The 16,267-nt window shown below is 40.1% G+C and overlaps 1 protein-coding gene across 1 annotated transcript in view; it reads right to left on the reverse strand.

The window, feature by feature from the left end:
* GRAMD2B (GRAM domain containing 2B) overlaps nt 1–13,574 on the reverse strand; it is a 112,046-nt gene extending 98,472 nt beyond the window's left edge. Inside the window, exon 1 of the mRNA XM_049873499.1 lies at nt 13,373–13,574. Coding sequence (XP_049729456.1) covers nt 13,373–13,497 — 125 coding nt within the window. The 5' untranslated portion in view covers nt 13,498–13,574. The remainder of the gene's footprint in view (nt 1–13,372) is intronic.
* Nucleotides 13,575–16,267: the final 2,693 nt, after the last annotated feature.

Raw genomic sequence — 16,267 nt, forward strand, 5'->3', positions numbered from 1 at the left:
CATCTGGACAATGCATAGCTCAACTACCAGTTCCTCCTAAGAGCTGCCTCTAATCCTCTCCTGATTCCATCCTGGCCCCCTAGACAGATTTAATATCCATTGTATTCTATGCTGTGTGGTGGTCAAGGGTCTCTGGAGACTGGGTTCAAATCCCTGATCTACCATATATGAGCTGTGTGACCTTGGGTAAGTTACTAACCATTCTGAGCTTCAGCTTCCTCCAGGGCTTTGAACCTATTCTATGAAGCCAGCACATCCCTAATACCAAAACCAGTTAAATACCCCACAAAAAAAGAAAATTACAGACCTATATCCATCATGAACTTAGATGCAAAAATCCTCAAAAAAATTCTAGCCAATAGAATTCAACAAAAAATAACTCGAGTGGGAGCCAAGATGGCAGAATAGACAGATGCTTCCGGGGAGCCCTCTTTACAACAAAGACCCGAAAAAACAAGTGAAACGAGTATATTTGTGACAAGCTGGAAGCCCTGAGCATCAAAGGCAAGCTTAGACAATGAACTGAGGGGTAGGGGGAGGAAGAGACCGTTCAGAAGTGGAGAGGAGTTACCAGACCTGAATCTCAGGAAGCCTCAGGCACCATTCTCAGAGCAGCTGGTGGTGGCGGCGGGCTGGTCCTAGCGTTCGGCTGCAGTTTCCTCAGGGAGAAGCAGCCAGCCACACAGCCTACTCACACCTCCGGAACCTGAGGAGAACGGCGCTCTTGGCAAAAGCTAAGTACTTGTGTATATTTTACCGTGTCCCCCCACCTGCAAACTGGCTTCAGTGGCTGAATCCCTGAGCCCGAGATAAGACCTGTTGAACACTTAGAGCCATCCTCCCGGCCTTGGGGAAGGAAAAAAATTGCAACTGGGGGGAAAAGATAATTTGCTAGCTCCATTAACTGGGGAGCTCAGGATAGAAGTAGCTCCTGTCCAGGCCTAAACCATCTGTGGACCTTGAGCACCTTTCCCTTCTGCATGGATCTGTGTGGGCCTATTTCAGGAGACTAGGCCCTTGTTGGCAAACTCCAACCTTTTCAGCTGTGCGGTGGATAGGTGGGTGTTTGATGTCTGACACTGCTTTGCCTACTAAACAAGGTCCTCACCTACCCACATCAGGGACCTAAGGACTGGTAACTCCACGCAGGTCACCCAGCCACCCGCGACAGGGGTCAAAGATAACTGGTACCTCCCAGTCTTTACAACCAAAAACTTTGGGTGCCCATGGTCCATCTGCAGAACCCCCCCCACCCCCCTGCATGTTCTAGGGAATGGGGATGCATTTTTCTCAGAGACACTCAGGGGTCGGTTCTCAGCCCCTGCCTTGTTCAGAGCATGACCCCCTGCTGCAATCAGATACTGGTATATATGCCAATCACCCCTGCCCCTCTAAGACCGTAGGACAGAGCCTGTACCACATACTTGATGATCAGCTACCTGGACACCTGAGCTGAATTCATACAAGAAAACTGAATGGACTCCTAGACTTATATACCTGATAACAGCTCTAGCCAACTGGGGACAGGACACCAGAGCTCCAAAGGTGAAAATAACCAAGCTAGCTCACTCAAGCAACCCACAGGAGTATACCAAAACAAAACAGAGCAAGCAGCAATGACACAGTAAGAAAGCGTAAAATAATACAATAACTTATAGATTGCTCGAAGACAACAGTCAATGTGAAGTCACAGAAAGAAACAGGTCATGATCACCTCAACAGGCTCTCAAAACAAAGAATCCAGGGATCTTCTAGATGAAAGTGCATTTCTGGAATTACCAGATACAGAATACAAAAGTTTAATATACAGAACCCATCAAGACATCAGGGAGGAAATGAGACAATACACAGAACAAGCCAAGGAACACACAGATAAAGCAACTGAAGAAATTAGAAAGATTATTCAGGAACATAATGAAAGGCATAATAAGCTAGAAAAATCCATAGACAGAAAGCAATCAGAAATTCAGAAGATTAACAATAAAATTACAGAAGTAGACAACTCAATAGAAAGTCAGAGGAGCTGAATTGAGCAAGTAGAAGCCAAAATTTCTGAACTCGAAGATAAATCACTTGGCACTAATATATTTGAAGAAAAATCAGATAAAAGAATTTAAAAAAGATGAAGAAACCTTAAGAATCATGTGGGACTCGTTCAAGAGAAATAACCTACGAGTGATTGGAGTGCCAGAACAGGGAGGGACAACAGAAAATACAGAGAGAATGGCTGAAGATTTGTTGGCAGAAAACTTCCCTGATACTGTGAAAGATGAGAAGATATCTATCCAAGATGCTCATCGAACTCCACATAAGGTAAAAGTTAAAAGAAAGTCACCAAGACATAATCAAACTTGCCAAAGCCAAAGATAAAGAGAGAATTACAAGAGCAGTGAGGGATAAAAGAAAAGTCACCTACAAAGGAGAGCCAGTAAGAATAAGCTCAGACTACTCAGGAGAAACCATGCAGGCAAGAAGACAATGGGATGACATATTAAAAAAATTGAAGGAAAAAAATTGCCAGCCAAGAGTCATATATATCCATCAAAATGGTCTCTAAATATTAAGGTGAATTAAGACATTTCCAGATAAACACAAGTTTAGGGAATTCGTAAAAACCAAACCACAACTACAAGAAATACTAAAGGGAGTTCTTTGGTTAGAAAATCAATAATATCAGGTATCAACTCAAGACCAGAACATTTCCGATCAGTGCTTGATCTCTAAAATCTACGTGATACTGCAAAAACTCAACTGCAAAAAGACAAATAACCCAATTAAAAAATGGGCAAAAGATATGAACAGACACTTCACTAAAGAAGACATTCAGGTAGGTAACAGATACATGAGGAGATGGTCACGATCATTAGCCATTAGAGAAATGCAAATCAAAACTACAATGAGATTCCATCTCACTCCAACAAGGCTGGCATTAATCAAAAAAACACAAAATAATAAATGTTGGAGAGACTGTGGAGAGACTGGAACACTTATATACTGCTGGTGGGAATGTAAAATGGTACACCCACTTTGGAAATTGATTTTGCGCTTCCTTAAAAAGCTAGAAATAGAACTACCATAGGATCCAGCAACCCCACTCCTCGGAATATATCCTAGAGAAATAAGAGCCTTTACACGAACAGGTACATGCACACCCAGGTTTATTGCAGCACTGTTTACAATAGCAAAAAGATGGAAGCAACCAAGGTGCCCATCAATGGATGAATGGATAAATAAATTATAGTATATTCACACAGTGGAATACTAAGCATCGATAAAGAACAGTGAGGAATCTGTGAAACATTTCGTAACATAGAGGAACCTGGAAGGCATTATGCTGAGTGAAATTAGTCAGTAGCAAAAGGACAAATATTGTATAAGACCACTACTATATGTGAAATAGTTTAAATGGAGAAGAAAACATTCTTTTGTGGTTTCAAGAGGGGGGACAGGAGAGTGGGAGAGGGGCATTCACTAATTAGATAGTAGATGAGAACTACTTTAGGTCAAGGGAAAGACAACACACAATACAGGGGAGGTCAGCACAACCGGACTAAAGCAAAAAGAAAGAAGTTTCCTTGATAAACTGAATGCTTCGAAGGCCAGCATAGCAGGGGCAGGGGTTTGGGGACCATGGTTTCAGGCGACACCTAAGTCAATTGGCATGATAAAATCTATTAAGAAAACATTCTGCGTCCCACTTTGAAGAGTGGCGTCTGGGGTCTTAAATGCTAGCAAGCAGCCATCTAAGAGGCATCAACTGGTCTCAACCCACCTGGATCAAAGCAGAATGAAGAAAACCAAGGACACAAGGTAATTACGAGACCAAGAGACAGCAAGGGCCACGTGAACCAGAGACTACATCATCCTGAGACCAGAAGAACTAAATGGTGCCCAGCTAGAACTGATGACTGCCCTGACAGTGAACACAACAGAGATCCCCTGAGGGAGCAGAGGAGTAGTGGGGTGCAGAGCTGCAATTCTCATAAAAAGACCAGACTTAATGGTCTGAATGAGACTAGAAGGACCCCAGTGGGCATGGCCCCAAGACCTTCTGTTGTCCCAGGACAGGAACCATTCCCGAAGCCAACTCTTCAGACATGGATTGGACTGGACAATGGGTTGGAGAGAGATGCTGGTGAGGAGTGAGCTTCTTGGATCAGGTGGACACTGCCTGGAGGGGAGATGAGTGGGTGGAGGGGGTTCGGAGCTGGTGAAATGGACATGAGAAGAGAGAGTGGAGGGAGGGAGCCGGCTGTCTCATTAGCGGGAGAGTAATTGGGAGTATGTAGCAAGGTATGTATAAGTTTTTTTGTGAGAGACTGACTTGATTTGTAAACTTTCACTTAAAGCACAATAAAAATATGAAAAAAAAAAACCAAAACCCAAATCTATTCTCCCACGGTCCAGGAGGTTAAAAGTCCGTACCACGGCGCCAGTGCCAGGGGGAAGGCTCTCTCTCTCTGTTGGCTCTGGGGGAAGGTCCTTGTCTAGTAGCTTCTCCGGGTAGGGATCCTGGGTACAAAGGATACACTCTGCTCCTAGTACTACTTTCTTGGTGGTATAAGCAGTGGCCACTAAGGGGTGCATATTTTCTTCTCCAGGGCTTTTGGGAGAATCTACCTTAAGTCCTGGCTCTATAAAAGTATTCTTCTCTTATTTAATTTCCCACTCAAACAAGAGGACTTCTAATTTCTGTATGTAACCTTCTCCTTTTAGTGCATATCCTGCATAATTACCTCAGTCCCCTGAGGAAAACAGGGAAGGGAAACTCTGGAATTAACTTTGAAGCTACTACAGATCTATAGGACTTTATCCAAAAGCCCTGGGGCCAGATGTGTTTTGGAATTCAGAGATTTTTTTCTTTTTTTAGAAAGGTAATATGATACATATGCTGCCTATTACATAATACCTCTGGCCTGTAATTCAACACAATATTTCTTTGGCTAAATGTACAAACATTCCCACTAAATGAGATATAAAAAAAAAATACATAAAAGCAAAAAGCAAACCCAGTGCCGTCGAGTTGATTCCGACTCATAGCGACCCTATAGGGCAGGGTGGAACTGCCCCATAGAGTTTCCAATGAGCACCTGGTTATGCCAACCCTTTGGTTAGCAGCCATAGTACTCAACCACTACGCCAGCAGGGTTTCCAGTCAGATACATAGATACTGCTTATAGCCTCAAGTCACTTCAGATTTTGCTGTCAAAGTTATGAAATTTTTTTTTTTTTGATAGCTTTTGCTATTACAGAGCTGCAGATAAGGAACTGGGGCCTTTAATACCAAAGAGATATATCTCAGAGAAGAAAATGGTGAAGATTGTCCCAGTCCCTGGACAGGTTCTCTAGCAGCAGAGATCCTTCCCGGAGACAGAGGAGAATTACCTCTTTTGAGGGCACCTGTGCTGCATCAGGGAAACCCTGGTGGTGCAGCAGTTAAGTGCTGTGGCTCCTAACCAAAAGGTTGGCAGTTCAAATCCACCAGGTGCTGCTTGGAAGCTCTATGGGGCAGTTCTACTCTGTCCTATAGGGTCGCTATAAGTCAGAGTCAACTCGACGGTAACAAGTTTGGTTTTCTGGTTTTGGTTCTGCATCAGAGATGAAGGCTGAGAGTATGGTTCAAGGTGGTAATTTACCAATGTTTCCTAGCTTAGTCAACCCTTAGGTGCACCAGTTTTAAGTTTGTTATTATTGAGCTGTTGCTTATGAAGATGTCCCTGGGTGGTGCAAATTCATAATTAATTAACGCACTCAACTTGTAACTGAAAGTTCAAGTCTCCCAGAGGTGCCCCAGAAGAAAGACCTGGCAATCTACTTCTGGAAAATCAGGCATTGAAAATCATATGGAGGACAGTTCTACTCTGACACACCTGGGGTTGCCAGGAGCAACTGGTTAAGTATTGCTTATGAGGCCAGGCTTTCTGGGTTGGCAGAAAGAACTGTCACATTTGGAGAGAAAACCTCTTTCCATCTTGGAGTGGGGTAGGAGGAAGGCACAGCAATGATCCCCTACTCTGGGCCCCCAGTGGGGTTGTCAGCAGGAGCACCAGGGATGCGTGGGAAAGGGGGAGTGCTGTTGAAGACACTGGTGGGAAGGGCTGATACCAAAACAGGGTGGGGCCTGGAATCCAATTCAGCTGGGACTACCACTTAGGCTTTTGATTTTCCCTGCATCTGATTCAGAAGTCACCAAATAGTGACCCACAGCTATGATCAACAATGGTGTTTTGTTAAAACTTGAAAGCCTAAAGGGGAATAAGCACTTTCCAATATGCTGCAGGCCCCTGGTCCCTATTATCCTACTTCTTTTATTTACACATTTATGTCACCTGCTGTGTGTAGAGCCTGCATGTGACCTGAGGTCTGTGTTTAAATTGTCTGAGCATAACCAGCAGTAGTGACATCTAGCCTATGCTAATTAGATATTGTGATGGTTAATGTTATGCGTCAGCTTGGCTGGGCTATGATTCTCAGTGGTTTGGCAGTTATGTAATGATGTAATTTGGCAGTTACATCATGATGTAATGAAGCTCCATTTTGTGATATAATGTAATAATCTCCATGATGTGATCAGTTGGTCAGTTGTAAGTGGCATTTCCTCAGGGGTGTGGCCTGCATCCAATATATATGTACATTCTGGCAAACCGCACAGGCTTTTACTTGCTCTGAATCCTACTTCCAGCTCATTGTCATCTGACCTCTGTTTCTCGGGACTTGAGCCAGCAGCCTGCCGTCTGACCTGCCAATCTTTGGGTTCTCCAGTCCCTGAAGCTATGTGAGTCAGAAGAAGCCCCCAGCTTGATGCCTGATCCATGGACTTGGGACTTGTCAGCTTCCACAACCATGTGAGCCATTTCATTGAGATAAATCTCTCTTTGTCTCTGTATATATATGCTCCACTGGTTTTGCTTCTCTAGAGAGCCCAGCCTAAGACAGATATGATCTACTGAAGACACCTACCACTCATCTGTCGTTTGTCATGTTGTGGCAGCTTGCATGTTGCTATGATGCTGGAAGCCATGCCAATGGTATTCCAAATGCCAGCAGGGGCACCCATGGTGGACAAATTTCAGCTGAACTTCTAGACTAAGACAGACTAGGAAGAATGGCCTAGCGATCTACTTCTGAAAATCAGCTAATAAAAACCCTATAGATAACAAAAGAGTATTGTCTGATATAGTGCTGGCAGATGAGACCCTTAGGTTGGAAGGCACTCAAAATACACAGTGGTTGCAACAATAGACTCGAGTGTACCAAGGATCATGAATATTGTGCAGGACCAGGCAACGTTTTGTTGTTGTACATGGGGTCACCATGAGTTGGAGCTAACTTGATGTCTTAACAAACAACTCAAGACACAGTGGTTAGGAAACTGCATAAAAAGGTAAAGTATCCTTGTTTTAGTTGATATTAAACTGTTGTGTTTAATTACTGAATAAAGCAGATATGTATCCAGAAGTTTCCATAAAGTACTCCCTCTTGTCCTGGAAACTGAGTTCCAGGCTGTCTCTTACTGCTTTTGACTTTTTAGTCACGACATAATTTTTCTTGTTTCTTTTTCAAACTTCTAGCATTCTAGCATGGATTAATACCTAGTTTGTCAATAGATTTTTGTGCTTAGCGATTAAAAAAAAGCTTAAAAAAAAAAAAAGAAATGAAATGAGCTTTTGTGAGTGCCAGTTTATTTTCCATGAAGACATGTTTGTGAATTCTCCGTTGCCTAGAGCCCTGCTGGAAGGTTCAGTGAGGCTAACCTACTGGAATTTCCCCAGAGCTTCTTTCTTCTGCCTTGTGTCAAGCCAGGCAATCACTGAGGGGCCTTTCAGCTACAACAGTCTGTGACTCTAAACCTTCCTGCGATCTCAGCCTGAGATCACAGTTGTTACATTTAGATTAAGACAAAGTGGTCATTTCTTTAAATGCTGATTAGGAAAGTGATTAGAAAATGAACTTCACTGACTACAATTAATGAGCAAGAATAAATTGTACCTAACTAGCTTCGCACATTAAAAAAATCAATTCTGAGACTAAGTGTTAATTGTTTTTGAACATTCTTTTTAGTATGTTTCTTAAATATATACTAGCCTTATTTTTCTTTCCTAGTATAAAACACTGTTATTTCAGTTTTCTGAAGGCAAAGTATCTTCTTACCATAAAACATACATAACTCTAAGTTATAGGAATTGCCACCAAAAGCAAAGGAATGATTCTAACCAACTCACTTTAAGAAAAATGGGTTTGGGGCTTTTTCATTAACATATTTTGAAGACCCACAGTTATAAACTTAAGTGTCTTTATCCTAACAGTATCCCAAATATTATCTAAGATAGCTTTAGACTGTTTCATAGTTAAAGGTCATTAATTTGGCTGGTTCATTCTTGGTAAGAAAAATCACATACAAGGCTCTCCGAATATAGAAAAACCTTTGACTTTTATTTCAATGAATCATAGTCTCTTGGAATTAGAAAAAACTTCACAGTTCCTATCTGATAATTGAGTCCCATCTGACCAAATCACCCCAACAGGCTTAGCAAGAACCATGACGATTTCATTCCAATGTTGAGCCTTCAGAATAAGCATTCAGTAAATGAATACAGGATGTCGAATGAATCTATCAAAGACTTGAACACCTTTGGTTACAGGGAACTCATTACTACTCAGAGAAGCCCAATCCTTCTTAGGTAATTCTAGTTGTTCAACGTTTCCTTTTTAATGATTAGATTGTCATCTCTTTCTACTTGTTTGTTCCAGTTTTAGTCCTTCAGGCTGTATAGACTTGCTCTATCACATGACAAACCTTTAAATATTTGAGTTGACCTTTATGGACTACATTCTCCACCTGGCTTCTAAATTTTACTTCTGCAGATTAATATCCCTAGTTCTTTAACAGCTAACATTGGTCCGAGTATGCTCTGATCTGTATGTGCCCCAGTTTGTTACTTTACGTGATACTTATGATGGTTCAGAGAAGGCTTGACGTGCATAGGGTTATTACCTTCCTTATTCTATAGTCTTCTTATATATTTTGATACCGAATTAACTTTTTCATTTTTTAGAAGACATAATTTTTTTCAGCTTTTCAGGGAGAACTTTTATCATGGTCTTAACAAAACCCTGTCTCAATGAAAGGTCAGTTAAGCAGGAGATAACCATTATCTTAGACACAGGCTTAGCCTACCTATTGTGTCTTGTTTCCAAGCTGACTTAGTTGGAGATTCAAGAAAATTTGAATCTTTGTGAAGATTAAACCTGGAGTGTTAGATGGACTGTCCCTCCCTGGATGATTTCTTCCAGGAATGTTTCCTACATGGTAGCTGGCAGCCATACTGATCATCGGACCACCAACTGTGATTCCAGGGAACTAGGGTTTCCCCATGGGGCTACCTAACAGTTAAGTCAAACTTTTTAAGATTTTGAAAGGCTTGATATCTCCATAGTGCTGCTAAATAAGAATTTATTATATACTTTTTCATAGGGCTGAACATACAATCTAGCAAAAAAAAAAAAATGTTGATTTTCAAGAACTTTGATTTTTACTAGAGGTAATTTAAAAATAACACTATTAGCTTGGGAGCTGTATATACATGTATATATAAACATGCAAAGGTTTTTATTAGCAATCTTCTATTAATGAATAATAACCTTCATTTGGGAAGCCAGATAAAGTTTTTTTTTTTAATTGAAATTGTTTTGAATCTATTGTTCAGTTTGAGGAAGTCTGACATCTTTACAGTGTTGAGTCTTCCTATTTATTAAAAAAAACCCACTATATTCCTCCATTTATTTAGGTCTTCTTTAATGCCCTTCAATGAAGTTTTAGAATTTTCTATATAAAGATCCTACATATCACTTGTTAGATTTATCCCTAGGTTTTAATATAATAATAATATTATAAATATTTTTAATTGTAATTTCTCTTGTTGATTTGTACAGAAATATAATTAAGTTTCTAAATTAATCTTCTATTCAACATTCTTGTTTTAATACAGATTCTAAGTTTTTTTTTTAAGACAACGTCATTTGAAATAATAAAAGCAAGTATAGCCAAATGCTCTGAACTAGGTAAGCAGCCTTGTCCTATCAGATGACAAATTATATAGTGACAGTAATTAAGATAGTGTGATATTAAACCAGTTGCCATCAAGTTGATTCTGACTCAAGGCCATTCCATGTGTGCAGAATGGAATTGTTCCATAGGGTTTTAATGGCTGCGACCTCTTGAAAGTAGATCGCCAGGCCTTTCTTCTGAGGTGCCTCAAGGTAGATTTAAACCATCAACCATTCAGCTGGTAGCCCAGTGCTTAACCATTTGCACCACCCAGGAACTAGTGTGATATTACAGCCCCAAACCAAACCAAACAAGATGCTGTGGAATCAATTCCAACTCATAGTGACCCCAATATATTAAAAGCAGCGTATATAAAATCCTGATGTATGATTGAGCTGGCATTGAAGATCAGTGAGAAAAGAAAGGAATATGCAATAAAAAGTGTGGGATGATTCATTGCGTCTATGAAAAACATTAAAGAATGCCCTAATCCAAACCAGAAGCAAAAATAAATGCCACATATATAAAGGACCTTAGTTTGAAAGAAAAAAAAAATATTTTCAGAAGAGAATGCATAAGAACATTCTTAGGACCCCAAGGTAGGGAAGAATTTCTTAAATAAGTCACAGAAAGTGCAAATCATAAAAAATATAATTAATCAAAGGATAAATTGAAAGTAAGAACTCTTCCCCAAATGACATAATATCACAAACAGACAAGTCATATGCTGGAATAAAATATTTGCAACTTGTATAACTGACAAAAAATTAGTCTCTGGAATATTTTAATAACCATAGGAAAATAATAAAAAATAATCATGCCCATAATTTATGACCTAGCAATTCCTCTCCTAGGTACGTACCTTCGAGACACTCTTGCACAAGTGTGGGAGGAGACATAGGCAACATTTTACCTGCAGCATTGCTAATTAACAACCTGCAATATGCAGATGATACAACCTTGCTTGCTGAAAGTGAGGAGGACTTGAAGCACTTACTAATGAGGATCAAAGACTACAGCCTTCAGTATGCATATGGATAAACATAAAGAAAACAAAAATCCTAATAACTGGACCAATAAGTAACGTCATGATAAATGGAGAAAATACTGACAGTGTCAAGGATTGGATCTACAATCAACACCCATGGAAGCAGTAGCCACGAAATCAAACAACATATTGCACTGGACAAATCTGTTGCAGAAGTGTTAAAAAGCAAAGATGTTATTTTGAGGACTGAGGTACAAACCATGGTATTTTCAATCACCTCATATGCATAAGAAGGCTAAACAACCAATAAGGAATACCAAAGAATTGATGCCTTTGAATTATGGTGTTGGTGAAGAATACTGAATATACCATGGACTGCCAGAGGAATGAACAAATCTGTTTTGGAGGACGTGAGGATGGCAAGACTTTGTTTCATGTACTTTGGACATGTTATCAGGTGGGACCAGTCCCTGGAAAAGGACATCATGCTTGGTAAAGCAGAGGGTCAGCAAAAAAGAAGAACCCAAATGAGATGGATTGACACAGTGGCTGCAGCAATGAGCTCAAACAGAGCAAGGATTGTGAGGATGGCATAGGACTGGGCCATGTTTTATTCTGTTGTACATAGGGTCGCTATGTATAGGGACCAGCTTGATGGCACCTAACAACAACAACAGCATGTATTCATTCATTTATTCAAATTGTGTTGCCTGTCTTTGACATTAAACTAATAATCTCTATGAGTGCATCGACTTGGTTTATTTCTTTAGTGGTTGTATCCTTTATGCCTTTAACAAACCCAAACTATTTGAAGATATTCACAGCTGTTCCTTATGTCTTTAGGCAGGCTCCAATACACGTTTTTTAAAACACTTATAGATGCTAATATACAGGTATAATATGCTGAATATTCAAATATGTGGGAGAAATAGGCCTGGGCTCTTTGCTTGAAAAGAAGTTGACTTTAGGGTGGTGCAAATCTTAATTTTATTCTATCTATGCACCCGTAGTTACTTAAATCAAGTTTATTTAAATTATACTTATTTATTTTTGTGTTTTATATTTATTTACGTGCTTATGCATGCTCATTTAATTTTATCTTTATTGGTTAGAACAACAGCTCCAAAGAAGACACTGATGGCAGATGGATTAAGCCCACAATGCAATTCAAGAGACACTTGAAGTTCAGCAAAATATGCAAACAATGCAAGAGTTTTGCATTTTCAATACAGGAATCTTGCTCTTAGGCACGTAAGCTCTAAAGTATGTAAGATAGATTCGTATTAATGAGGGACAGAAGAATTAAGCTAACTATAAACTGGATGTATTAAGGAACCTTTTGCATAAATTCAGACTCCTGTTCTTTAAAGTTTCTTTTTAAAATTACATAATTTGTTTTCATAACCTGATATTCTGATATGTGAACACCTTATAATAAAATGGGATTTCTTTGTTTTCTATTTAATTTTTAAAAGCTATAATTTTAAGCACTTTTTTGTGTAAATGCTTTAAAATAGTTAAAAATAAAATAAAATGATCATGTTTAACCCTTAACTTTCTGGATAGGGTACCATGTAAAAGTCAAGTTCAGGTGTGGAGCTCATTCCTTTACCTTTACTTGAGAAGTTTACATGAAACTTGGATGAGAAGCTATTTCTTGTATTTCATTTTCACTTGTACTTGATTTCCACATTTTATAAGTTGCCAGAAAATCCTTATAAGTCAAAATGAATAAAAAGTTGATAAATGTATTTCCATTAAAATATGTAATTAAGAGTGGTGGTGGTGTGGATATTAATATTTATAGCTAAAAAGGATATGTTCTGAATCAGGTCAAAGCTGCTGTAAATCACCGGATGGTACACAGTAGAGCCAAAAAACACCTAATATATATATATTTTTAATATCTAACATAGAAAGGCAGAAAAAGTACAATTTAAAAAGCCATTTTAATAACTATCATTTTAACAATGATCCCAGTAATTTTTACACCAATGTGGGTTTTTGGTTCAAGTATTTGGCTTTTTTTCCTATGGACTTGAGAGTCAAAAATTGAGGAGCTGTGTAGCTGGCAAGTTATCCAATACTAAAAAAGTATTCAAGAGGGCACTGACAATTATTTTCCTTCAACAATGGTAACAGTTCTATTTTCTCAGATCATATCTCGCTTATGTATCCACTTCAAATTCACTAGCTTAGATATCTGTGCTGTGCTTTCTTTCCCTGGGCAGACTGCTACTGCAGGGGGTGAGGAAGGAGCTCCCCAGAGGCCACCTGCTGGGCTGCCGAGGCCACCAGGGGGGCAGAGGGGATGAGCAGAGCCCGTCGGCACCCACCTGAGAAACACGGAGCTGGGGCTGTCCGTGGAGCTGCGCGGGGCCTCGGAGCGGACCTTCCTCCGGATATCCAGACTCTCAAACTGGAACACCGTGTCCCTGGATGACAGCCTTTTCTTCACCATCCTGAGCTCCTCCACCGCAAAGTCAAGAAATAAGCTCAATGTTCATTTCTGAATCTCCCAAAGGATGTGAAAATCTCCGTGTATTAGCATTGCAGTCTCCGCACTGCAGGGAGCTCTTCACGTGACTCCTAATCTAGCTGAGGCTTTTTTTTTTTTTTTTCCTGACATCAGTTAATGAGTAACATGTAAGTATGACACAGGGTGATGTTCGTCCTGCCCTCATTTGCTCTAAAGGAAGAAAAAACCTGTTTGGCAAATTCAGCTTTCAGGCTACTAATGTTAGAACGACTTAGGTCTGTGGATTTAGGCAGAACAGTCTGTGGAAAAGCAGACACTTAAAACCATGCGGTGCAGAGACTAAACCTTAAGAGTGGGGATGCTTTCCCTAACTACCTGAGCCTGATTAACAAGACCAGTAATGTGAGTGTGCTTTATGCCTTTACACGCACAGGAAATAGCCAGGCCACTTTGCTTCACAGCTACAGTTTGCACACAGGAGGTACAAGGCTGCATGCCTCGCCCCCCACCAAAGAATGTGGTGGTGTCATTAGTTGCCCCAGAGTCCACCCCATGTGTGCAGCCTTTCAGAAGCAGATTGCCAAGACAGTCTTCCAAAGTGCCTGCTCCTGGGTGGTTGGAACCATGAACCTCTCTGCTAGTAGTTGAGCTCTTAACTGTTTGCGGTACTCAGGGATTCTACTAGGAGGCAAAGGTTTGAGCTCCATTTCTTTTGCTTGCTGGCTGGTTAACAGGTGATCCCTGCCTTGCTGAACTTTTTACCTGCCGTGCCTAACTCACAGGATTAGGATGAGATAATATAGGAGAATATGCCATAAAAACCTGGAATTATGCTATGCATTATTATTATTACATAGATATTCATATTATTCAAAAACAGGAAGGTCAGGAGATGAATTCCTTTATGTGGCAGTCTTCAATTGCTTAATATTTATGCACACAGAAAACACTAGCGGTCCTTCACCAATGTTTCAGCAGCAGTGAAAGATTTGTTTCAAAGTAGCTATGCCTGGTCTCCTAATTTCCCTGGGGGCTAGTTAGTAACAATGTAGAATGGCAGGCTTTAGGAGAAGTTCATAGGTTCTGATTATGGAAGAGAGAAGTGTCCCAGGAAATCAAACCTTTAGCCTTGGCCTCATTAGCACTTTGCTGAAACCTACTGATAACCACCCACAGACAAGTTTGTGATGTTCAGTTCTGACTCTAGGCACACTTTTGAAGTAAGACAAAGTGTGTCTTTCAGGGAGGTTTTCCTGATGCCTGATAGAGTTCGCTCCTGTTGTACCTGGGATGACCGTGAGTCGGGGCTGACTTGATGGCAGCTAACAACAACAACAATAGGGTGACCAACTTATCCTGATTTCCTAGGGTTTTCCTGGTTTTAGCACTGACTGCTCTGCTTCCCAGGAACCCTCAGTCCTGGACAAAACAGAACAGGTGGTCAGTGTAGTGCCCAGTGCCCTCATGCTGCAATGCTGATGGGGCACCGCACCCAGCTTCCCTCCTTGTCCTTCCTTGACTGTGCGTGATCCGTATTCCTCTTTTTCCCCATCTCTCATGTTGCAATTATGTTAGAAATCATGTTGGAAAGACATTAAATATATATAATATTTAATAATTTCAGTATGTAATATTTAATAAAAACATTGGAGTTCCTGGGTGGTGCAAATGTTTAATGCACTCAGATGCTTACTGAAAAGTTGGAGTCCACCCACAGGTACCTCAGAAGAAAGGCCTGGTGATCTACTGCTGGAAAACCAGCCACTGAAAACCCTATGAAGCACAGTTCTATGCTCATGGGTTGCCATGAGTCGGAGCCGACTCATGGCACGTATGTATTTATTATAAAAACATTAAATAAAAAGACATTAAATAGGCTAAGGGTTGAAGTAAACAAACCAATCACCATACCTCACATAATAGCAAAAACCTGCACGATAGTTTCTGCTCCTCATAAACAAGAGTTGATCAGCACAGATGTTAATAACCAATGAAACATAATATGGTACTCTCTCCTTGGTAGGTTTGGATTTTGACTGGAGGCAAAACTTAACTCAGAACAAAATGTTTTTAAGGAGGAAATTCCAGTGTCAGCAGCTAGCCTTTGGGCATATTTTTCAATAAGGCAGCTTTCCTAGTATTCACTCAAGAACAGATAATTATTTATTAGCAAGGTTTCATGGTAGCTGCAGCAAGTGATACAAAAATTTTTAAGAAAAGGCTCTTTGCTCTGACAGTGTAGCTAGCTAGAGACAATGTACATAACTGAGAAGTTAACAATGAAAGAGGGAGGCAGTCATTAAGTCAGGCTAATATTTCTCAAGTCTATGCACTACCTTTATGAGCTACCTAATATTTTGAGTCTACTTAGCTTCTGTTGAGATAATTTCATATGTAATGTCTCATTTAATCCTTGCCCAAACCATATTTTTACAGATGAAGAAGTTGTATGTTAAAAAAGTTAAGCAACTCAGTCATAGTTAAATAGCAAGAATGTGGTAGTGCTGGAAATCACTTGTTCATTGAAAAATATTTATTGAGTATTTTTACATTTATAAGGAGGCAAGAATCATTTGAGGCTGAGATGACTTAGGAAAGCCTAATGGAAAAGGTGGAATTTGAGTTGAGCTCTGAAGAATAAGGGAGGAACCATTGAAAAGGCAGAAAAGGGAAGGGAGTACAGCTCATGAGCAAATCAGTGGGCATAAGCCAGGTATATGTACAAGAGTGGAAAGTGTGTGTTGGCCAAGTA

Source organism: Elephas maximus, chromosome 2 (genome assembly GCF_024166365.1).
Source record: "Elephas maximus indicus isolate mEleMax1 chromosome 2, mEleMax1 primary haplotype, whole genome shotgun sequence".
Classification (NCBI taxonomy): domain Eukaryota; kingdom Metazoa; phylum Chordata; class Mammalia; order Proboscidea; family Elephantidae; genus Elephas; species Elephas maximus.